At 51.7% G+C, this 23,888-nt stretch overlaps 9 protein-coding genes across 9 annotated transcripts; 2 read left to right on the forward strand and 7 right to left on the reverse strand.

The window, feature by feature from the left end:
* Window positions 1–535: 535 nt before the first annotated feature.
* BGZ61DRAFT_299887 (uncharacterized protein) lies at window positions 536–1,299 on the reverse strand (the record flags this gene model as incomplete). Its single annotated transcript, XM_046238673.1, has 2 exons — window positions 536–791; window positions 899–1,299. Coding segments are annotated over 2 exons (657 nt in total), but the record flags the coding sequence as incomplete, so codon positions are not given.
* A 51-nt stretch (window positions 1,300–1,350) lies between these two features.
* BGZ61DRAFT_297093 (uncharacterized protein) lies at window positions 1,351–3,567 on the reverse strand (the record flags this gene model as incomplete). Its single annotated transcript, XM_046238641.1, has 2 exons — window positions 1,351–2,592; window positions 2,656–3,567. Coding segments are annotated over 2 exons (2,154 nt in total), but the record flags the coding sequence as incomplete, so codon positions are not given.
* A 484-nt stretch (window positions 3,568–4,051) lies between these two features.
* On the reverse strand, window positions 4,052–6,496 carry BGZ61DRAFT_368316 (uncharacterized protein; the record flags this gene model as incomplete). The annotated part of the gene is made up of 1 exon (XM_046241878.1): window positions 4,052–6,496. A coding segment is annotated over one exon (2,445 nt), but the record flags the coding sequence as incomplete, so codon positions are not given.
* A 2,745-nt stretch (window positions 6,497–9,241) lies between these two features.
* BGZ61DRAFT_462950 (uncharacterized protein) lies at window positions 9,242–9,685 on the reverse strand. The gene has a single exon (XM_046247368.1). The coding sequence runs from the start codon at window positions 9,650–9,652 to the stop codon at window positions 9,257–9,259; it is 396 nt and encodes a 131-aa protein (XP_046096490.1). The 5' UTR covers window positions 9,653–9,685; the 3' UTR covers window positions 9,242–9,256.
* Window positions 9,686–10,431: 746 nt separating this feature from the next.
* Window positions 10,432–11,553, reverse strand: BGZ61DRAFT_368398 (uncharacterized protein; the record flags this gene model as incomplete). Its single annotated transcript, XM_046241888.1, has 1 exon — window positions 10,432–11,553. A coding segment is annotated over one exon (1,122 nt), but the record flags the coding sequence as incomplete, so codon positions are not given.
* Window positions 11,554–12,415: 862 nt separating this feature from the next.
* BGZ61DRAFT_299533 (uncharacterized protein) lies at window positions 12,416–13,066 on the forward strand (the record flags this gene model as incomplete). Its single annotated transcript, XM_046238671.1, has 1 exon — window positions 12,416–13,066. A coding segment is annotated over one exon (651 nt), but the record flags the coding sequence as incomplete, so codon positions are not given.
* Window positions 13,067–18,898: 5,832 nt separating this feature from the next.
* On the reverse strand, window positions 18,899–19,516 carry BGZ61DRAFT_539407 (uncharacterized protein; the record flags this gene model as incomplete). The annotated part of the gene is made up of 2 exons (XM_046254784.1): window positions 18,899–19,393; window positions 19,445–19,516. 2 exons carry the CDS (start codon window positions 19,514–19,516, stop codon window positions 18,899–18,901), a joined length of 567 nt encoding a protein of 188 aa, XP_046096493.1.
* Window positions 19,517–19,946: 430 nt separating this feature from the next.
* Window positions 19,947–21,802, forward strand: BGZ61DRAFT_368233 (kinase-like domain-containing protein; the record flags this gene model as incomplete). Its single annotated transcript, XM_046241873.1, has 3 exons — window positions 19,947–21,105; window positions 21,155–21,574; window positions 21,630–21,802. 3 exons carry the CDS (start codon window positions 19,947–19,949, stop codon window positions 21,800–21,802), a joined length of 1,752 nt encoding a protein of 583 aa, XP_046096494.1.
* Window positions 21,803–23,201: 1,399 nt separating this feature from the next.
* On the reverse strand, window positions 23,202–23,720 carry BGZ61DRAFT_368355 (uncharacterized protein; the record flags this gene model as incomplete). Its single annotated transcript, XM_046241882.1, has 1 exon — window positions 23,202–23,720. One exon carries the CDS (start codon window positions 23,718–23,720, stop codon window positions 23,202–23,204), a length of 519 nt encoding a protein of 172 aa, XP_046096495.1.
* Between the last annotated feature and the right edge of the window lie 168 nt (window positions 23,721–23,888).

Below are 23,888 nucleotides of genomic sequence, written 5' to 3' on the forward strand. Positions count from 1 at the left end.
ATTCCTTCGGCCGCAGAAACCAGAGCATTCTCGTGACCATGTTTGCTGCCAAAAGAGCCGGATCTCTCCGCTTGGTCGTCACGCTAAAGACCTTTGTATTGGGTTGAACCTCTGGGGTTGCACTCGATGCCGTGATAGTCAAGGTCAGGATGAGCATGAGATCACATAACGGGTCCCCGAGACAGTCTGCTAGACAGCAGTACGCCACGCAATAGTGAGATAGCACACGCTGATCTCCTTTGGCGAACAGACGTTGCAGCTCGTTGAAGCCCCTGTGCACGATATCGGGGACCTGTTTGAACGGGATCTCGTAGCCAAGGTCAATCCGCTGCCGTATTCTCGCTCGCTTGCCGTCGACTGGCTCGGCTGCCATGCGAGCCTCTGCCTCTAATGCTCGTCGCTTAAGACTATTAGGCCGTGCTGCAAGCACAGTTGCTGGTGTTGCCGCTCCGACAAGCTGTACCACTTGCTGATGTGTCAACCTTCGACGATGAGAACCAGGAACCCACTCAATCTTCGTAGACACCATGGCGGCCGCGATGCCTGAAACCCACTGCGCCCTCGTTGCGAAGCCTCCTCTAGTGTGCTCGATGGCGGCCCGAAGGATAGAAGGCCAAGTTGAACGAGTCGGTGCAATGGATTCTACTCCTGCGTGGCCTTTCTTACCGCCTTCCATCAATGCTACGTACACCTCCTCAGCAAAGTCTCGTCGTGTCTTCAACACTATCTTGGAATCGTCGATCGACCGATCATCGAATTTGAGAACTTCAGCCGAAAGCTTCTCAAAACGTCTGCGATCAGAAAACGTAAAATCGCGCCTATGGTCAGCATAGCTCTCGCCCGATCATCATCGGAAGGAAGTGAAGGGGATAGCAGGGGTGCAGAATGATAGACATACGATAATTTGAATGGAGTGTCCCCCTCTTCCCATGCTACCAACGCCACCATCGCCCGGCTACCAGCATTGTTCAGATCGCCGTCGTTTCGTGACCCACCACCACCACCACTGCGGAGGCCGCGGTTAAGACCACGACGAACTTGTTGACAGATAAAGGCGACCGTCTCCGGTACCCACAGGTCTCGGAATACCTCGTTCAGGAACGAGGTCATTCTATGCACCCCATCTATCGATCGGCCTCCAAGCTCGGCGAACCAGAGTTGACTGTGGCGGTTGGCTGCCACAGAGCGGTTGTAGTGATACTCAAGCGATGCAACATGCATCAGAACAGGCCGCCCGTTGCTCAGCTGAGGCCACCCTACCAGGTTGACAAGCCCTCGTCCTTCCCGGATGTCGAGCATCCGCGGCGATATGAATGGCCACCCGCACGTCCGTAGGCTATCCATCGTCCCTAGGAGCCTCATGACTTTGGAGGGCAGTACTCTCGGATCGCCCGTGAAGCAAAAATTTCCTAGCCGATCGAGAGCAGCGACGCCTTCTGAGAGGGCCATGCCCAATCCTTTCGACCCTCCCTCCCGGAAACGACAGTCCATCTCAGCCATAGCCGCCTCCAGGACCTTGGCAAAGGCTACGAGCATACCCGGAAAGATCTCCGGAGGGAACCGTCGCATAACACCGGCATAGAGCTGCTTCTCTTTGAGGAAGAGTCGCATGAGCTGGAAGATGGGCTGCAGCACAGTGTGAAAGTTCCTGCGCTGGCGCACGAGCCGTGGAGCGTCGATTGATATCACCTGCTCGAACCGGAATGCATACTCCTTTGCCTGCACGGCCGCCTCGATTCTCTGGCGTTCCCGTGCGAAGGGTGTCGACGCACCAGGGTTGTCGGGTGTAAGCTGCCCCCGTAGCTGAGCTAGCAAGCGTTGCTGTTTGCCTTTAAGGCGAGCTGTGCGTTGAGCTTCTGTTGACGGAATGGTGAGTGCACCTGTTGCGAGACCGTGGCTGGCGAGCAGGTCATCGGGTCGGTGGCGGATTGACCGCTTGAGGTTTGAATACCCTTGGAAGAAACCGAAAGAAAGCACATCGGCGCCTTGATTCTGGTGGCTCATGTTCTCCTTCATGACAGTGAATAGGTTACTGTCCAAGAAGGCGGGTGGACGATCCGAGCTAAAGTTCCCATACGCAGGATGAAAGCCAAGCGGATAGAAGGTGTAGTTGCTTCCGTAGAATTCACCGGCCACCCGATTGCGATCAGCAAGCAGGCATACTGCAGGACCAGCTCCTTCACCTGGATGCGTCCTTGCTGCGGTGCAGTGGACGTCGACCGCTAGAGCATAGGAGACATAACTGATGTTGTCGAGGTTGTACTTGGCCTCGAGGGCCTCACGAAGTCGCCTCAAGCCAGCACCATACAAAGCATCGTGCTCTCCATGGTAGCCTGATGATGATGCTGACGGCGGAGGGGTGCTCGGCGACGATGTGTCTCCTTGTTCATCTTCGACATCTCCGTCCCTTTCCGAATGCTGGCGGGACAGCTCGTCCTCTTCCTCCCTTTCCTGTTGCGGCTGTTCTTCATCAACGTCAGACAAAAGGGATATGTCGGCGTTCTCAGCCCCACTCATCCACCTTTCGAACTTCTCCTCTTGCCGCCGCTCCTCGTCCTCGTCCTCGTCACCTTCGTCCTCCCTTTCCCCTTCCTCGCCCTCATAATGATGATCGCCTCCCGGTGGGTGTGATGTAGTCACACGGCTAGTCTCGACGGCAACAGATGACTCGAACTCCTCGCCATGACCTTCCTCGCTGTGGCTGAGGCGAAGAGATGGTGATGGTAGAGCGGCGTTGCTAGCCTCTATCGGCAGGAATAGACTGCCCTCTGCAGCGTTGGGGTGTTCCTCTCCCTCCTCTGGCCCCTGTCCCTGCATCCCCCAATCATCGTCATCTCCGTTGTTGGACCGGTCGCTGTCATCTTCTATGTCGTCGTGATACATCGGTGTGATGAGAGTTTCCTGCTCGAGATTCGCTATTTCTTCAGTGACTTCGATCTCGATGTTCGCGCCATAGTCATACGCATGGAAGGCAGGTTGATGGTCCAGCCAGAAACTGTCGCCAGCGTCGGAAAGCTTTTCGACAAGTCCATCCCAGCCTTCCATGAAGCGAGTCTGAAATATGACCCATTTATCAAACGCGATCATTTGTGTATCTGTTCCTCCGAGGGCCCATCTCGGCTCGATCCCTTCGCCGAGAAGCTCTCCGCGGAGGAAGATGTCTTTGATGTATGATGCAAGCACTACAGCACGACCGTGTGTGAGAGCAGTCCTTTTTTGTGTCGCGTCAGGCCGTCGATGTGGATTACTATTTGGGCCATCACCGGAAACCCTCTGAATCGGGTGCATCACAATGAACCAGGCCTCTCGAGTAGCGCCGGTGGCGATGCGGAAGGTACGGCTGCCTAGGTCGAAATGGATCCCCTGTACGTGCTTCGCACTATATGGCGCGTGCCAGTGCCGTAGGGATATGGTGATGTTGTCGAAGAAATGACTGGACCGACAGATCGGTCGACGTGGCCGGCCGACGATACTGACGAAGTCGAGTCGGAAAACAGGGTAGTATGCATCGTCTTCGCTCGCCGCTTTCGATCCTGTCTTCTTGCTCCCGTGGTCTAGGGCGATTCGACATCATACCGGTAGGAGATTAGGAGCGTACTCTAGACAACATATGAAGCTCTCAATCGACCTCATCACAAGATTCACCACTACAACGACCATCCTCATCGAGTACTATGAAGCCATCATCCTCTTCACCTTCATCCGTGTTGTAGGCGCGCTCATCACTTCGAACTACCCTTTGTGGAGGCTCTGTCTGTGACAGGGCTCCTAATAGTGCAGACCATTTAGACTATTAGTGCAGACTGCAGATCAGGGCAGGGAATACGGACGCCCGGTGTGGACGCTAAGTACGCTAGGTTGTTGGCATGGTGTTACAAAACCAGGGTACCCATGATTGTTGCTGTGCCAACCACTTTGTTTTGGATATTTCTGATCAATTCACTGGTGCGATCCGGATCAACAAGGCTCGTTTCAAGGGGCGCATCATCCTAGTCGTCAATCCACGAACGCCCGTCGTGGATTGATTATTGATCTTGGATTGTAGTCTGCACTAATAGTGTAAATGGTCTGCACTATTAGGAGCCCTGGTCTGTGATAGGAAAGATCTCAGAAGTGGATTGGCTTGATCGCCTTCAGCCGTAGCTGTAGCTTTGGCACTCAGATGACTGCGAAGGGCAAATTGGCCTACATTATTGTCGAGAACCTTGTCCATCCATTGGATTTGCTTCTGAGTATATTCAGAGAGATCGGGGATGGATTCGACGACATTGAGCAACCACATCATGTTATGTCGGGTAGGTAGCAGCATTGTCGGTCGCGAGTGCTTGGTCTCTTCGTACTCCTTCAACACAGTGCCGGCTGAAATGGGGAGAAGTAAGAAATCCTCTCTCTCGCGTTCCCTGTCCTCCCAACGTGGCAGGTGCCAAGGTAGCAGATAGGGCCGTCCACTTCCACGTTCCGCATACCATTGTGGGCCTACAAGTCTCGAAAAGTGTTCAAGGACAGACGAGCAGATCAAATTCCGCCGCGTTGGTCCAGTATCACACAGCTGGTCCGTCTCATACATGCATTTCCACCATAATCTGCAAAGCACACCTTCCAAGGAGTGAAAGTATTCCACTGTCATGTACTCGGACTTAGTGTCTGGCGCAATGTCTGGGTGCCGGGTTCCATGATCACTGACCCATTGCCATGGAATGCGAACGTTGTCTTCTGGTGGAGAAAAGTATGGCGCCCAAAATTGGATCTTGAAGAATGTTGGTTTTCCCCGGTACCAAGACTTGTCGTGCTGATAGGTGCCGACCTCGTTTCTCTGACTACTGTTGAAAGCAACCATGATATAATTTCCAACTACATGACGAAACCGGCGATCGAATGGCCCTGCATATTGCTGAATTCCCTTCCAAGACTCTTCGAACGTCCGATAGAGTCGGAGGAAGTAAAGATGATTCCACGATGGTGGGCTAGCTCGGTGAAAGAGATGATGGAATACGAAAGACGACCAACCATCATGAGGCGGCACGTACGTTCGTGTAGTCATCCAATAGGGTAACTCCCGCGGTAACTTATTTGGGTCGGTATCTGCGTAGAGTTGAGCATAGAGAGCCCATGCCTCGGCATAAACCTCCCATATTGTTTGAGCGGTCACAATCTGACTGCCATCAGTTGCCGACTCCTCTACACCTTCTTGCAACCGTAAAAGGGAGGGCAGTTTGTCTTGACCGATTCTTAGCCGATCTCGTTCCCAGTACGATTGCAACTTCAACAAAATGTGTTGGTGGTATGCTCGTGCAATTTCTTCCGTTGCGAGAGAGAACGCCCGTTCCACTAGTTCCTCTGCTTTCTGATTCTGATCACTGTCGAATGCCGCCCGAGCTTCCTTGAGCCATTGCTGAAAAAAAATATCAACCGTGATTTTGGACACAGTGAGGGTTTGAACATTAACCTGTGAGGCGAGTCGAGGATGTAAAGGGCTTCGCGGAATGTACAAGTAAACGAGTACATCGAGTGCGAGATGGCCACGCTGCCAGTCCATCTTGGCGGGAGGGATCCATAGCATCCCAGAAGTCATGACAGTACCTTCTAGTCCCAGACCCTGCCGTTCAAGTAGCTCCTCGCGACGGTGGGAGGGTCTGTTGGGAACCGTCCAGCACGAAAGCCAGATCCACTGATCGTAGTTCAGCATTTTCTCGCCAATGAAGCTGTGAACTAAGAGTCGACAAAGCATCTGAGCTGTGTAAAAGCCGAGAATCCTCTGGACGTAACGCTCTGCTACGTTGGAGTGTGCTGGCTGATCTGTCAAGCCGGTACCGGCCTCGAAGAATAAGTGGTCCAGGGGAAGAACAAAGCGAGCGGCCTGCGTAAAGATCATTGCATTTATGTCCTCAGTAGGAATCGTCCAAAAGGGCAAATGAACACTGGGTTCCGCTAGAAGAGGGGCTGTCCGATCGAGTGGCCCGGTGTGGCTTTCACGTGTAGCCTGGAAATAGCCGTTGGCCCACATCATCAGTATGATGTCGAAGCGCAAGGTGACCTCTTTTCGAACTCCATAATTTGACAGCATCTTTGGATCTGATACAGACCTCAGGTGTCGCTTATTCGCATTCCAGGCCTTCAGAATTGCGGCACGGGACAGCTGCGTTCTGGTGCCCCGTTCGCGACTCTGACTAGAAGAAGAGAGATCGTCGATCATCTCGTCATCGAACGCTAGTAAAGGAAGGTATCCAGACCCGAAAAGACGATAGTTGCTGTACATAACCGAGAAGAGTTCTTTATTGCAGTTATATGCCTTGGCACGGATAACGGCAGGCTCACGGCTCCTGGGGCAGCCTGGGGTGACGGCTCCCGTCGCCTTGATTCGAGAGTGGTACGTTCCGATATCTCGAAGGAGAAACGAGCGGAAGTGACTTGCTGCAAGAGGCGTTGCAGGGGCAATTGCAGAAAGTCTCTGATGTAGGTGTTGATGGCAATCACTTTTCCATAGCAGTGTAAAAGGCTCAACCCTATTGTCGCTGCCAGTGTGTCCAACAACCAAGTTACTTGACTTGGTTGGTTGGGATTGGTTGATTACGTAACAACCAAGTAAAGTAAAGATGGTCTTCAACCAAGCAAAGCAAGACCCTTTCGCTTACTCGGGGTTACTTGACTTACTCGACTACATTTCCGTTTTAGGCAAGGCGTTGCGAAACCCCCTTTTTCTGTTGGTCGCGACAGGAGGCTGCAGCCCGATCAATTTGTCCATGTCTTTTTGCTGCCAGAAAGTCTCGCACAGTCCAATCCCAAGTCAATAATGCCTTCATATCCAATGTTTCAGCCTCGGGGAAGGTTCGTAAAGGCTACACCCCCTAGGACTCCCTCTGAGCCGATCGATTCTGCTCAGTCCAGTACCCCTAGCTCCGTCTCAACTCCAACGAGTGTGCCACTTCATGGTGCTTCTCCCGCAACCGTTTCCCACGAAAGAGAGGTGCCAAAAGCGTCTCAATGTCATTTCCCTATCGAGTGGGATAAAATCCGTTACGATGGGAAGCCAGTGCCATCCATCCGATATCGTCAGCCTCATAAGCGCACCATCAACTCCAAATCCCAACCCTCAGCAATCTACAGACACGGCGCACAGCTTACAACGGACGGAGACAATAAGTACTGGCTCTGCAAATACTGCCACGTTAGTGGCCATCACAATACTGCACTCTTTGCCAGTGAGAGCACGACCAGCATTATATACCATCTGAAACATCAGCACAGGCTGGAAGAATTTGGCTACAAGGCAGCAGAATGCAACCCCTTCAGCATAGCCAAGGGCGCAACAAATCTCACATCATACCTCGGAGGGCGGCGGTTGGTGTTCAACGACCTGCAATTTAAAGACGACTTTACCGACTGGGTGATTGATCTTGATCTCACCTTTCGTCAAGCAACCCATCAACGCACCTATGAGATTTTCACCAACTATCTGGAAGACAGCGGCAAGATTCTGCCCAAGAGCCCGTCAGCGCTTAGTAGCTGGGTCAAAGAGAAATGGTTTGGTGATGCTGGGAGACGTGTTTGGCTGAGGGAAAAGCTCCATCTCACCACAAGCAAGATTCACGTCTCGACGGATGCGTGGACATCTGAAGAAGGGACAAACTATCTAGCTGTTGTTGCTCACTTCTTGGATGAAGGACATAAGCTACAGACAGCTCTTCTGGATCTTCCCCCTCTGAAAGGCCCTCACTCCGGCGAGAATATTGCCAAGGTGCTGTCAACAGTCATCGATTTCTACGATATCTCCCAAGTCATTGGCTTCTTTATGATGGACAACGCTAGCAATAATGACACATGCATTCAGGAGCTAGCAAAGCAGTACCCTGCAATCAACCGCCAGAGTCGCCTTCGGTGCGTCGGCCATATGCTGAATCTCATCGTCAAAGCTCTCCTCTTTGGGCAGGGCGTTAGCAAGCTGGAGCAACGGCTCCGTGGCGCATCTGATGACGAGCGGTTTGAGATATGGAGGAAGCAAAGCTTTATCGGCAAGCTCCACAACTTCTGTACGTGGATCAACAGAAGCGACCAGCGACGAGAGAGACTGAAACAGTACGTTCTGCAGGCGTACGACGAAGGCAGCATCGAGAACCTCTACACTAGAGTCCTGGTCGATGGCGGGATCCGCTGGAACTCTGTATATTCCATGATTGAAAGAGCTCTGAAACTCCGCCACGCCATTGATCTATTCTTCCTCAACTACAACCATACCAACGGAGAATATGATATCTCACATGATATCCTTACTCCACAAGATTGGACCGATCTGGGCCACTTCCTCGATATCTTAAAGCCCTTCAAAGATCTAACAAAGCGCATGGAAGGCCGGGCAAACAAAGCTGGCCTAGAAGGATCGCATGGCTCCCTCCACGAGACGATCGAGTCGCTTGATGTCCTTTTCAAGAAGCTCCAGGAGGCTGGGAAGTTTGCAGATGATCACCCTGACGTGGTGTCAACATACTATGCCCATGCTATTGATGCTGCTCGCATCAAGCTTGAAGAATATTTTGGCCTCACAGATGCCACGCCTGCATACCGATGTGCAGTTGCTCTGCATCCGGCAAACAAATTTACCTACTTCGAGCTTGAATGGAGCCACAACAAGCAATGGATCAGCGGGGCGAAGAGAGTGGTGCGGGAGGCCTATGCACAATACGAGGAAGCAGCTGCGGAAGTGGACCTAATAGAAGGAGCACGACAGAAGCAGGAGGAGGAGGAGGAGGAGGAGGAGGCTGTTGCTGATAACGGGGCGAGGCTTGATCCACTCCAGCAAGCTCGTAAGCGTCGTCAGAGGCTTGCTGCCATTGCGGCGTCAGCCACTCGAGGGAAGCGGACAAAACTGACATCTGAGCTGGATGAGTTTATGGCCAGGACTAATAAGGCTGATCTGGATGTTGAGGATCCTCTGGAGTGGTGGGTTCGCCATACATCTGACTACCCCATCCTGTCCAAGATGGCGTTTGACTTGTTCAGTTGCCCAGCAATGAGCGCCGAGTGTGAACGCGTTTTCTCACAGACAAAGAAGGTCATCACAGATGAACGAAATCGACTTAATTCGGACACTGTAGCAGCGATTGAATGCCAAAAGCACCTGCTTCGAAGCGGTATGTTAGCATAGATCTACCACCGGAGCCACATGAGGAATGGAAAATAGTCGAGTAACGTCAACCAACCAAGCAAAGCAAGCCTCTCTACCGAGTAAACCAAGTAAAGCAAGGGGGTCCCATCAACCAAGTCAAGTAGAGGGTCCAAATTTTGCTTTACTTGGTTGATGGACACACTGCTGGCCACCATCGAGGTTCATAAGTACCATCAGTGTTCTGAGAAGATCATCATGTGCAACAAGATATGCCTGGGCCGATGGAAAGTCCCACGTGCTTTCACGCTTGGACTGCGTCTTCAATAGGCCATCGATAGGGGAGATACATGCCCTCATAAAGAGGTCCAGATGTAGGCCCTCTAGACCATTCGCTGGGTCTGTAACAAAGGAGTATCCCTGTGTCGTCGTAGAGATTCTGTCTCGGATATGTCTCAGGTCAATCTCATCAGGCTCCCATTCATACATCAAGCGTTTGCAGCGAGCGATGGCCGCTTCCAGTGCTGTGCGTGCTAGGCCGCGGAAGTTCTCCATCGACAGTTGATGTATGCCATCCCAGGAAAGTACCTCGCCATCGTCACTCCAATGGAAATGTATCGCTGGTCCCTGTGAACGCCGAAGGGCATTTCCATAGGACAAAGGCTCAAGAACTCGCCCATCGGTGACAGTGTACCATCACACATGCTTTCAGTGCGGACAGCATTAAGCGCCTTCAGTTGACCATACCGCGGACGAGATGGTATATCCACATAGTGATGTGGACGGCAAGGAAGTACCGATTCAAGCAAGATCAATCGCGTACAATAAATCAACCTTGCTAGGATCGGGGTGAAGCGGTTGGGTTGAAGATACTCATCGCCGTTGGGGGGAGACAGGCCACGTACAGCGCTGAAATACACAAGCATGGTAGAGCTAGCTGTACCATCCGTAAAGTTTTCATTCATTGCGTATTTGCAGAAGCGGAGTAGAACATCGACGGCCGGATCGTTCAGTCTCGCTTCCTGCTCGTTAGAGCGTCGGTCTATAGACGAGGTGGCATCAGACTCGTATTCGTCATCTGTATCCTGTTCGATCGTGTTGCCATCGGATTCGACCTCGGATTCGACCTCTTCCTCTTCTTCGTCTTCGTCATCGTCATCATCGTCATCATCGTCATTCTCATCATCCTCGTCAACCTCATCATCATCTTCACTCTCTTCACCTTGCTCCACATCTTCGAGGCTGCCGTCGCCATCCCCGCCTTCGTCACTGTGAGGATTCCTCGAGCTCTCTACCTCCCATATTGGGTCTGTCCAAAGCTGGCTCAGCACCTGACGTTGAGGTCTGGGAAGTCGTCTGCCTAGAACCGCCTTAGCTACCGAGGGCGACAACTGGAAAACCCGAAGCCAAAAGCAGAGGAATCGTTTCAGCTCTGCCCTGTACGTTCGTTCGGACGAGGGTCTAGAGACAAGCTCAAAGGGCGACTTATATGGCCGATCCGGAAAGATCCCACGAAGCCACCTTCTCAAGCATACGTCAGAACACCGTACTCTGTCGGCACATCGGTCAAAGAGACGGTCCAGTGCGGCCACCATCAGCGCGAGCCTGCGTTCTTGCCTCGCCGGGCTCCAGAGCGTTTCTTCACCAAGAGCCCTAAGCTGCAGAGGCCGATCCGGATTGCAGGGTAATGCCGAAAGCGAAACCAGGATATCGCGGCGAGCTTCGCCCACTGTAGTCTGCCAACCCGTGCGCCGCATCCAATTGGTGAAAAGGGTAGAGGACATGGACCCGCTGGCACCACGTAGCGCTCCTCGGTCGGACTGCCTGTCTAGGCGCTCGCGTTCTTCCGTGAGGAGTTGCTGCGTGAAGTTCTTGATGGGGTCGGGGCTGGCTTGCAGCAGGAGGCTGGTATTTACCTGCCTCGCAGGCGTCTGAGCATCCTCGCGTCTAACAATCCAAGACCTATGTATTCCCTGAGCCACCCAACTCTGCAAGATAAGTCCTCTTTGAATGTGATCTCGTAACCAACGATGGCCCGATTTCCCAGCGAGCTTGATCGCTGCTGCGTGACTCTTTCTGAGATGACTTTCCAGAACAACGTCGCTAGTAGATCGGAGACCGCAGAACTTGCATGCTGAGCCATGTATGTCTTTCAGATGAGGATGAGGAATACTACCATCGAGCCGCGGACCAAGATCCTTGGGGTCGGGAAGATTCAGCGAGCGAATGAGCTTGTTCAGGCCTCGGCGGGCTGGTTTGTCGACCTGGTGGATCTCGCCGAGGTGCCGGGACACACGATCTTTATCTGCTGTTATCGCGTACCTGCATTCTTTGCAGATGATAGCAGGCTCAGGCGAGTTGAAGTATAAGCCAAGTCGGTCGAGCTTTGCAACTTGGCTCGACGAGAGTTGCGTGCCAGGCCTAGTGTGGGTGCGATGTTGTTCATCAGTAGGCATTGCTATCTGTCGGGCTAAGTACAAGCAGTACCAGAGTATTCCATATAGAGAGAGCAGTGCAAATCTATTGTGATGTTGGAAGAGTGAGGATGAACGTGTACTGTCATCCTCCTTTGCCTGGAGGGCTTTCGATTCGATTTGATGTAATTTCACTCTACAAGGGTGGCACGGGCTAAGAAAAAGGAGAAAACGCGGCGCGTTTTGAGTTGCCGGTACGCGGCTGTGGGCAGAAACTGTTGGAGATCACAAGTGTGTGGCGACCAAGTCGGTGGCAAGGTGTGGAAGAAGGTGGAACTTTCCACAAGAGATCGTGCCTGTATATAAACAGTGGTTCCCTTACTGTACATTCAGGATGAACTAAGAAATATGAATCTTCTCATTTCAACAGGTTATGAGCCCGGAAGGCTAAATTAAACCTAAAGCTGAGTCTCCTACTTAATCACCCGTCCCCTTACTTACCAGGACCTCACAGTCCTCTTCCACTGCAGCGGAGACTCAACAGCGGTCTTGGACCGCGCCAAAATTACGGCCTTTCATCTTCCCGTTACTCAAACGGATAATCCGCTCCTCGCTGATTCCACTAGCTCCTCGCTGATTCCACTAGCTCCTCGCTGATTCCACCAGCTCCTCGCTGATTCCACCAGCTCCTCGCTGATTCCACCAGCTCCTCGCTGATTCCACCAGCTTCTCGCTGATTCCACCAGCTTCTCGCTGAACATTTTCTCCGCCTCGAGAAGGTCCCCACTACCTTGCGTACCTCAAGGTGCTATCTACAAGAAGCATGTCTTAGACCTCTTGACTTACCTCTACCTCAAAAAAAAAAAAAAAAAAAACCAACATCAACCCATTATACTATTTCAACATGTCAGAAGGCAAAGAACCGAACCTGAGCGGAAACCTTTCCGGAGTCGCCAAGCTTGAATCCTCTGAAGGCTGGATCAACTGGAACGAGGAAATCCGAGACCTACTGGCCCTGTCCGGCTACGACGATCTCCTGGAAAGAAAACGGGACCCACCGGTACAAGGCAATCTCTCAGAAGTTGACTTCGAAGAAAAGCTAGATGCTTGGCACCAGAGACAAGCACGAGCGTGTGGAGCAGTTCGATATCGACTTGGTTTCCGTCCCAAACAGGAAGTCCAAGGTCTCAACAAATTAACGGACATCCTCAAAACACTGGAAGAACACTTCAAACCCAAGGGTAGCAGTGTATTCCACGACCTCCAGCAAAAGTTTGGTCGACTTACTCTAGACAACTGCGAAGGTGTATCCGACTTTTCTCGACAATTACGGAAGACCCGAGACCAAATCCTTCAACTAGATGAAACCAGTCAGATTGGAGAACCACAACTGATGGACAAGTTCCTCAATGGACTTGGACCCAAGTATCAAGTGTTCCTCACTGCATTCCTTCAAAGCCATAGCTTGCTACCTGAACGGAACCTCGAAGGCATCATCATCAAGGCAGCCACTACTATCGAAGAAGCTACTAGAGCTGCTGAGCAGGAGGAACATAGCCAGCGGATGCAACAACAAGACCAGGACCAAGAGGCAATCAAGCACGCTGCTATGGTCGCTGCCATCAAGGAACAAAATTTCACTACCTGCAGCCACTGCAAGAGGCTTGGGCACACTTCAGATGCATGCTGGTTACTTCACCCAGAGCTCAAGAAACGCCTGAACGACAAGCGATCTAGAAGAAGGCAGCGCCAAGACCATCCAAGAACCAAGGACCGAACCAGGAACGCGGACCAGGACGAGGTTACGAATGCTCTTGCCATCCACACCGAACCTGTCATACAGCTCATGGCATACCAGGGTCAGAGGTTGAGCGATTTACTTGAACAAGTACACGTACTGGATAGCGGGGCTTCAATGCATACCTTTTGCAAAAGGGAAAACTTCAGCACCCTTCGCCCTTGGAGCGGCGGACAGACCGTCGGAATCGGAGAGACACAAATCACTCCTCAGGGACTGGGAAACTATATTCTGCCGCTAAAAGGACTGGATGGCCCGCGACACCTGGCGCTCGACAACTCAATATATTCCCCAGAAGGACGTGTCAACCTTGTCTCGATATCTGCTTTAACCAGGAAGGGGGCCAAAATTTCTTTCGCCAACAACCAAGCCAAGGTGACGCACGACAACCGAGTAATCCTGACAGCAACCGTACGATCAGGGATCTATGTTGTGGACCAGCCAGACGAAGCGATCAATGCTGCCTTGGCGTCACTCACCATTAGCGACCCCGAACTTCAAATATGGCACGAAAGACTTGGACACCTAAGCGAGAACGGAATCAAGGCCCTGAAGGAAATGGCGCATGGCATTCATCCGATTCTACGTGGACAAAAGTGCGAACCTTGCATAGTCGGAAGACAGAAAGAACAACCACACCGAAAGTCAATCCGGAAAGGAACGTACCCGCTGGAATGCGTCCACGCGGACATCGCAGGACCATTTCCAGACACAGCCTATGACGGCTCACGATATTGGGTTGTCTTCGTGGACGACTTTACCCGCATGGGCTGGGCATACGCAGTCAAAGAAAAGTCCGAGTTCACAAGGTGTTTCAAATATCTCCTCGATACGTACGAGAGGCCGGAACGTCGGTGCCATTACCTCCATGTCGACCAAGGTGGCGAAAACCGCAGTGACCAGCTATGCATCCTCTGCGACAACAAGGGCATCAGCATTTACTATACCGCGACCGATCAGCATGAGCAGAATGGGATTGCAGAGGCCTTTAATCGAGTGCTTCAAGAAAAGGTTACACCTACACTCGAGCGATCAAACCTGCCGCGAAAGCTCTGGCCCTATATCCTCTACGCGGCCGTGTATATACGGAACAGGAGCCCTAGCAAGGCCCTGAACAAGACACCCTATGAGGCATGGTTCGGAGACAAGCCAGACCTCTCTCACCTCCGCGTTATTGGAGCGAATGGATGGGCAATATTGCCATCCGTCAAAAGACAAAAGCTGTGTGCAAAGACGATTCAGTGTCGGCTTCTTGGATATCAAGGCTCCAGTAACTACATTGTCGTAGACAACAACAATCGAGTCTTCGTCGCCAACAATGTCATTTTCGACGAATCCAGCTTTCACGAGGCAACAGGAACACCTACTGGATCAAAGAGAACGAGAAGCGATGGACCTACCTTGTATCCAGAGTTAAAACTTTCACCCAAGAAAGCAGCTCTGTCACGACACGATGCCACGCCACAGGTTGAGGAAATTATGTCGGAGGATGAAGCAGACACTATTCATGTACGAACATCCGAGCCTCAACATGACCCGACCGAGGCGATAGACCGGGACGAAGAGCTCCGAGTCTCGCAGAGATCGACCAAGGCAAAGCTTCCTTCAAGGTACCTGCTCTTAGGAACCAATACTCTCACAAACCTCGTGTGCGCTCACGTCAATCTTGCGGCTTCCTTGGAAGACGAGGCGGAACCTCGAACGATAAAGGAAGCCCAAGATTCCCTTCAGTGGGAGAACTGGTTCAGGGGAATGACTGCCGAGATGGACTCCATTAAGGAGAACGGAGTCTACACCTTATCAAAGCTGCCACCAAACCGGAAGGCACTGAGGGGGAAGTGGGTATTCAAACTCAAGAGGGGAGCTAATGGAGAAATCCTGCGGTTTAAAGCACGCTACGTGGTCCGAGGCTTCGAGCAACAAGAAGGAATCGACTACAACGAAACGTTTGCCTCAGTCGTCAAGCCTATGACCTACAAGGCAATATTCGCTATAGCCGCAGCGCTTGACCTTGAACTCGAACAAATGGATGTCAAAACTGCTTTTCTCTACGGGAATATCGACGAAGAAATCTACGTTGGGCAGCCAGAGTGCTTCAATGACGGGACCGGAAGAGTCTGGAAACTGCAAAAAGCCCTATATGGGTTGAAGCAATCACCTAGAATATGGTACCAGACTCTTTCGTTATTCCTCCAAGAACAGGGATTCCAGCCCCTGGTTTCCGACATGGGTGTCTTCGTCAAAGGCCAAACCTATATTGCCGTTTACGTAGACGACCTACTCATTGCAGGACCATCAAAAGGGGACATCGAGATGATCAAACAAAGCCTCAACCAGCGGTTCAGCATGACAGACCTGGGGCCCTGCCATTTCTACCTAGGAATGTCGATTACTCGGAACCGCAGACAGCGGAGACTGAGCCTCTCGCAAAAGGGGTACATTGAGAAAGTCCTGAAGGAATTCGGACTATGGTACTCCAAACCGACTGCGACCCCAGTGGCAACAGCGAAGCTAGAACCTGCCCTCGACGATAGCGAAACTCACTCAGACCGGAAGCACTGGTACGCCAAGGCAATCGGATGTCTGATGTACGCGATGCTAGGGACCAGACCAGACATTGCATTCGGCGTCTCACTATGCAGCCGCTATCTCGCAAAACCTACCAAGGCCCACGAAGAGGCGGTGAAACGCATCTTGAGGTACTTACGAGGAACCTGCGACTTCAAGCTCGAGTTCCGAGGAGACCTTCGCCCGTTGACAGGCTACACGGACTCGGACTGGGCTGGAGATACCGAGACTCGAAAGTCCACTGCGGGATACATCTTCAACGTTGGCAGCGGCGCGATAAGCTGGGCTGCGAAGCGACAACAATCAGTGGCGCTGTCTACCTGCGAGGCTGAATACATGGGACAGACACAGGCAACCAAGGAAGCCATCTGGTTGCGAACCTTGTTACAAGAACTCCTGGGAGGCCTAAGCGCCACAGACCAAATCGCAGCGACAATTATCTACGGGGACAACCAAGGGGCAATAGCAATGGCCAAAAACCCCCAATACCACTCCCGCACAAAGCACATTGCGATTCAGGAGCACTTTGTGCGAGAAAAGACGGCCAGCGGTGAGGTCGAGATGAAATATATCCCGACCGACAAACAAGTGGCTGATGGACTCACAAAAGCACTTCCAAAGGATCGCTTTAAGTTGTTCCGGAATGCTCTGGGAGTTGTCGGACCGGACGAGTGAAGCTATTCGGGCCAGAAAGGGAATCCACGCTACGAAGCTGTGCGATTTCTGGAACACACTCAACACACGTTACCCGTAGCTCACTACGCGAGGATCCAGTGGGAGTCTACTGCCCGATTATCACATACAATGAGAGCTCGTCCAACCCACTCCAACTTCCGCTAGAAGGGTAATAAGTGACCCGGCCGCACCGGTTGCAATTCCCGACCGGATTAGAAACTCAACAAATCCGGCAAAAGACGAACTCGAAGGCTCGGGGGCTGTATCCAGTGGACCGAGGCCGGGAAGCAAAAGCTGCATGGGTTGCAAGTCCCGAACTGGACCATGGAACCTTGGTACTGCGAGCAGCCGCAGTTATTGCCAACGAGCACCAAGGACCAGAGGCTGCTAACACGGCGTGATGGATCCGGCAAAAGACGAACTCGAAGGCTCGGGGGCTGTACTCAGTGGATCGAGACCGGGAAGTAAAAAGCTGCTTGGGTTGCAAGTCCCGAACTGGACCATGGAACCTTGGTACTGCGAGCAGCCGCAGTTATCGCCAACGAGCACCAAGGACCAGAGGCTGCTAACACGGCCGAGAGCGCTGCTAACACGGCGTGATGAATCCGGCAAAAGACGACTTAAAGCTGCATGGGTTGCAAGTCCCGAACTGGACCATGGAACCTTGGTACTGCGAAGCAGCCGCAGTCACTGCCAACGAGCACCAAGGACCCGAGGCTGCTAACACGGCCGGGAGCGCTGCTAACACGGCGTAATGGATCCGGCAAAAGACGAGTTCAGGGGCTCGGGGGCTGTATCGAGTGGACCGAAGCCGGGAAGTATGAGAAGCGCATACAGCGCTGATTGAGGACGATACAAAGATGGGCGGCAGTGGGAGCCTTGTCATATCTAAGACAATATTCCCCACGCGCCCAGGACTGTGTCAAGCCTTGACAGGTCCAGCAATACTCTTTCCTCTTTCACCCACGAAGGTGTTTTAAGGTTTTAATGAGATTGTTGAGATCTTAGATAGTCTAAGTACCCACCGTCTTGCTCGAGTGGGAGTGTTGGAGATCACAAGTGTGTGGCGACCAAGTCGGTGGCAAGGTGTGGAAGAAGGTGGAACTTTCCACAAGAGATCGTGCCTGTATATAAACAGTGGTTCCCTTACTGTACATTCAGGATGAACCAAGAAATATGAATCTTCTCATTTCAACACTAAGTGATTCTCGAGCAACCCCGCCGACCTGAGAGCTGCCGGGGCAATCAAGCGAACCCATCTATTGAAAGCAAGGCCGCGGCGGAAAGCATAGGAAACGTGTGTTATGATTGATCTGACTAACTAGAAAGGGGGAGACGCCGCTGTCGGCTTTAACGTAATCTACCACCTTCTCGGTCACACCCCCTACTCGGTCACCCGCAAATACTAATAAAATAGAAATTATATATCTCTATGGTCTTTTTATAAAAGTTCATAAAAATTTATATACCTCGTCTTTAGAATATAGAAAACCTAAATATAATTTTTATATAATTCTCTTTATCTTATTTATATATTTTTTTATATTTTTATTTTTTGCTTAATTATATTTTTATTTTAATAGTAAGTAAAATAGATAAAATTATATAAAAATTATATTAAGATTTTCTATAGTCTGGAGATAGTATATGTAGATTTTTATTAGTTTTTAAGAAAAGACTATAGAAATATGCTAAATTTAATTTCTTAGTATTTTGCGGGTGACCGAGTAGGGGGTGTGACCGAGAAGGTGGTAGATTACGTTACGGTCTGCGATGTCGGCTGTTGCCTTACAAATCAGTTATCCAAATTGCGGCCGGGTTTAGTTGTGTCGCGCGGGACTTAGTGAAATTTCAAGTGCGGTTCCAAATAGACATTTCAGCGCAGCAACGGTCAACCACAACAACAACAGTAGCAAAAATAGCATTACGCAGTAGACGAAACTGTACTTAATCCAACTCACCAATTCATTTTTGTTTGCAAACGTTGGTGCGCACTTTATGCTCAATCAAAGTCGTAAAGTGATGTCAAAAGTGAGATTGGAGACCGTGCACCGTGATGATGTTTATGCAATCTCGTCAGCGCCCCTGTTAAATTTGCACCGATCCTTGCTCGAGATGACCAATGCCATCCAGGCTTTAAGGCAACAGTATCCCGGTCAACAGGAGAGGCAAGCCAGTCGCGGCTTGCGCATAGAGCCTTGAGGAACGAAATTCTCATCAATTAACGGGCACCGCCGAGGATGCTTCTCACCCAACTGTCTGACAAAAAGGTATCAGAGGTAAAGTAAGAGGCACGTGCGAAGTCACGGGTTGCGAGAGGGAATCTTCAGGGCTACCTACAATAGATTAACGCCGCCTCTTCACATTGTCCAGGCCATCGTCTACATCTTCCCGTTTCCTCTTCCTGCTCGAGCGGCCGGTCGATCCATCGAGTGAGACATGCTTTGGATACAGTGTGAGGGGACTCGCAGGCAGTCGCATGGATGCCTCTCCGTCGCCAGCCTCATGCGCCTTGCCTACACTGTGCTTCACATCGCAACTCAGAGGAGTTCCAGGCTCCACGGATGTCGAAGACTCCTCCGACAATCTGCTGCTGTCCGACTCGTAGCCCGCAAATGCATCCATGCGCATGTGCTCCCTCAGCCCCGGCGGCGTGTGTCCCGGACGGATATCATCAGCCAAATCATTTCCATACATCCTGCGGCGAAGGCCTTGTTGGAGGAGAGCGAGTTCGAGACGCTGGCGAAGGTCTTGGACGAATGTGGGGTCATGCGGTCGAGTCGGCGTCGATGGCGCATTGATGAGCTTTGAGCCAGCAGTTTCAACGACACCAGGTAGAGTCTATCAAGCGCGTCAGTTTCCAGATCATGAGATGGAAGCAGGAGGACATACCAGTTCGTTTGCGCGCTCGTACAGGGTCGCTTCAATCTGTCGCCATGGCGCCGGATGGCGAGGCTGAGTCATTGGGGAGTCGCATCCTTGTTGTGTGGGCATGTCGCGTCATGCGGGTCGATCTGAGGGCGCTTGGGTAATTGAAATCAGGTCACAGACATTGCGCTGGTCTTTTTTGGTGGTGTTTGCGCGACAGCGGCCGATGAATTATCATCGTGTGGATAGTGTTTCGGTCAAGTCCAGCGTGAACGGCATTTGGCGGTCGGGTTTCAGATTACATCGGCACGGAGGAACCGCAATCCGGCTCGGAACAGAATTCATCCGAGTCCAGCCTCCTAACCTAATTGTTGTTTGAAGTGTATGTTGCTCCTCGTATTGCTATCATGTGCCCCCACTTACCACCATCGCACAACAGCCACGAGGCCACTACCCAGCATAGAACCACACCCCTACCAAAGGGCGATTCTTGATCTGTCGTACAACCTGATCACCCAATTTCAAGATGGCCTCCAGTCCTGCCAGCAGCCAGGCTACGAATGAAGACCCCACTGGGCCACTCTCATCTGCCTCCCAGGCCACATTGACTATAACACCTCAGAATGCCGAGGCGAGACTAGCCTTCTCTGAAGTTGCCGACTGGGTGATTGAAAGATCTCAAGGAAGCCAAGACGACGAAAAGGACCAAGCAAGGACGCAAGCGAGCAACTTCATGTGGACTTCGCCCAGGCACATCCGCGATGCAGAGGTTGGAACACTCATAGCGCAGATCAGGACTGGGTATCTGTCATCCTCATCTCCGAGTTCCTCCTTCAGCCTGTATGACAATCCAAAGACTGTCTCCAGCCCAGCAGACACCGCCGAGGCGCAATCTGCCGTCGGGAAATACATCCGGACGGGGTGTTACTTCGTTGATCTTACTCATCCGCCGACCAACGTCTTCCGCGGATGGATAGCCGGTCGGCGAACCTCAAGCGGGTCGCCTGATGAATTCGTCCTGTGTCTCGAGAATACTGCTCTTCTTGGCATTCGACAACATCATGCTCTGTTCCAGGTCCATCAAACCGGCAGAATTGCGCTGAGGAAGCTCTCAGACCGGGGTATCGTAGAAGTTGACGGCGATGCGCTGCAACCAAGAGAAGTCCGTGTCCTGAACAAGCACTCATCATTTGTTCGTCTCGGTCAGTTGAAGTATGAGATCGCATACTCACGCTTCAGCATGGCTGAGGAACACACAGCAATACTTGGCCGATACATACAGACACTCTATCGTCAGCCGAGTCCCCCGGACCTCAGCTTCACGCCAACTCCAGCAGCGGGAAACACCATTCAAGTCGGTCAATGGACCCTGACTACTGCGGGAACTGTCGGTACAGGCGGCGAGGGCCGCGTGAGCGTCGGCGTGAACAATGCGGGAGAGGTTGTCGCTTTGAAGAGAATCTCGGTGTCAAAAAACGGCTTTGCTCCCAAACGACGCCAGAACACACTGGAAAGGCTGACGCATCTGGCCGATATGGCTAACAACGATCGCATTGTCCGTCTTCGCGAGGTCATCACCGATGACCCTAAAGCGAACAATGCGTCTGCCGATATGTGGTTTGTTCTGACTCCTTTTGCGCCAAAGACACTGGCCCAGTGTATCAGTCCCGCGAAGTCCGTCCAAGGTCCATTGAGAGATGACTGAGCTAACTTGACTGTCCAGGCCACGTTTAGTTCTGACGATGATAGTATCGCTACTGGAGGCGCTCGATTTCCTCCACTCCAACGGTTGGATACATGGCGATATCAAACCCACAAACATCGGTGTACATCACTGGGACCCAGAAAAAGCATCGGTCGTTCTCCTCGACATCGAGGATGCCATCCACGCTCCCCAAGGCTATGCTTTACCCTTACCAGGATGCACTGGAACAGTTGGCTGGCTCTCCCCAGAGAGAGAACTCCAACAATTCAACTTCTCAACGGATGTCTGGGCCGTTGGCGTTACCGCCTTGTGGATGCTATATGGCAGGCACCCCTGGCAATTGAGTATTAATCCCTGGCGTCAAGGGCAAGAATTTGAAAATAAGCGCCAGCTGTTTCACCGTCAGTATGAGGATGTCACTGGATGGATAGCCAATTCCAATCCCAAAGGTAAGTCTACAATCTCTGGGTGGTAGAGTCATGATGTTAAGACAAGAGATTGCAGCACTGGGTAAAGCGATACTCCAGATGATTCGGCACCCGTTCGCCCGCACAGAGGAACAGAGGAGCCAAAGGCCAGGCTGCCGAGAGATTCTTAACATCTTGCGGGCGCTGGATGGCAAACGTGAGGTCACGGATGGTCCACCATCGAAACGAAGTCGCATGGACATGCAATGACTTGTCCGATTCGATGCTGCCGGGATGCACTCAATGGGAAATATGCCTTTCAGATAGTCGATGCAAAGCTGAGAGAACGACCGAGCGGAACTCAAACGAGAAGTGCAAGTATATTCGGGTCGCCCGGAGGCAGAGTCTATATGACGATCGATCCGGGACTAGATCGAGCATGGAGACCATCTGAGCCCTTTCAACAGCCCGATCCGCCTCAGACCTGGGGTCCCTCCTAGGTTGTTGCCCGAGGCCCCGCCGCTTGTTGGATCAGTAGCGAAAACCACAATTCTAAACCTTACGAGAGCAGATATCTATTGGGAGATACCTAGAAGGGTCAATTCAGCCTTCAACGAGCTTTGATCCGGGAATTCGTCGGTGAAGGCAAATGTACTGCTTGGAAAGACAGACGAATTGCGATGATTGACGCTGTCGAAGAGATTGGCGAGATACGATTATCTAATGATCAAATATCTAAGGAGTGTGGGGTTTTTATTCTTAACATAACGCAAAGAACTACCCGTTGGTATCCGCGGCGCCGCTGAGCCCTCGCTGATTTCACTGCGGCGAGGCGTGGCCCCCCACCGGCTGATCCAGAACCGGCGCCAGGCCAATGGTATCCACCCAAAACCCACATTCCGCTACGCCAACCACAGCGGTTGAGCATCCACAAGATTTGGACGTCGCCTTTGAAGGGGTTCGTCCTATTGTTGAAATGAGTGTCTCGACGGATGTCCTTCGCATGTTGTGTGCTTTTGGCTGACCCGTAGCATTGCAGTATTGTCGCCATTCATGAATTATGTGACCTTCTCGCCCAACTCAAAACTGGTCGCCCGTCATCTTATGACAAGACCGTACGGCTCTGGCGCAGCGATGATGGTGAGTGCATGCGAGCCCTCATGAGCCAAGATGACTCATTGAATTCAATCGAAATCTCGCACGATTCAACACTTGTGGCGTCAGCCTCGCAAGACCAGACCGTGCGTTTCCGGCAAGTCGATAGCGACGACTGTGTTCGGGAAATACGCAGCATTTGGGCTTCCCACCTTCACTTTGACATATGAAGTCATGCCTTCCAACTAACTTTGGCGGTATCTCTATTTGGGCCTGTGCTTAATCCAATGGAATGACCTCTGGACCCTTTCCTGATTGCCACGATAGTGTTCGGATTAGTAAAGACGGCTCCTGGATTCCATGGCAAGAAATCCGGTTTCCTGCGGTCTCCATCGCCTACTCTCAATCTTTCCGGCTGCCTTTGAGGCTCAATTTGTGCATCGCTCTCTCCAGCGAAACCGCGAGACTTGCTCTGATAGATGCAGTTTATTCACTTGATTCGCGCTTGTGGACAAGGTAGCACATGTATCTCTCCACTGACTCCTGTTTCCATTGAGGTGTTTTGATTACATCATTACGATTGGGGGAATCGAAACGAATCTCGAAACCTTCGCAACTTCCCAGTTACCTTCTTGAGAAGCGGTTGTTTTTTTGTTGTCGAAGTATCGGATGGCTCAGTATTGAGGGCAGATCGAATAAGACGCAGATATCCTGCCGCCCGAATTGTAGAAGGATGCTCATCGCCAAGAATCCGCTGCCTTTTCTCAAGAACCTCCCTCATCATCAATGCTGCTTCATCCAGTTTCCCTTGATCGCCTAGCTTAGATGCAAGGTTGTTCATAGCCGAGATGGTATCTGGATGCTCATCGCCAAGAATCCGCTGCATTTTCTCAAGAACCTCCCTCATCATCAATGCTGCTTCATCCAGTTTCCCTTGATCGCCTAGCGTAAGTGCAAGGTTGTTCATCGCCGAGATGGTATCTGGATGCTCATCGCCAAGAATCCGCTGCATTTTCTCAAGAACCTCCCTCCTCATCAATGCTGCTTCATCCAGTTTCCCTTGATCGCCTAGCGTAGATGCAAGGTTGTTCATCGCCGTGATGGTATATCGGTGCTCATCGCCAAGAATCCGCTGCATTTTCTCAAGCACCTCCCTCTTCATCAATGCTGCTTCATCCCGTTTGCCTTGGTCGCCTAGCGTAAGTGCAAGGTTGTTCATCGCCGAGATGGTATCTGGATGCTCATCGCCAAGAATCCCTTG

The sequence above is a fragment of the Ilyonectria robusta genome, assembly GCF_021365365.1.
Source record: "Ilyonectria robusta strain PMI_751 chromosome Unknown BGZ61scaffold_34, whole genome shotgun sequence".
Taxonomy (NCBI): Eukaryota; Fungi; Ascomycota; class Sordariomycetes; order Hypocreales; family Nectriaceae; genus Ilyonectria; species Ilyonectria robusta.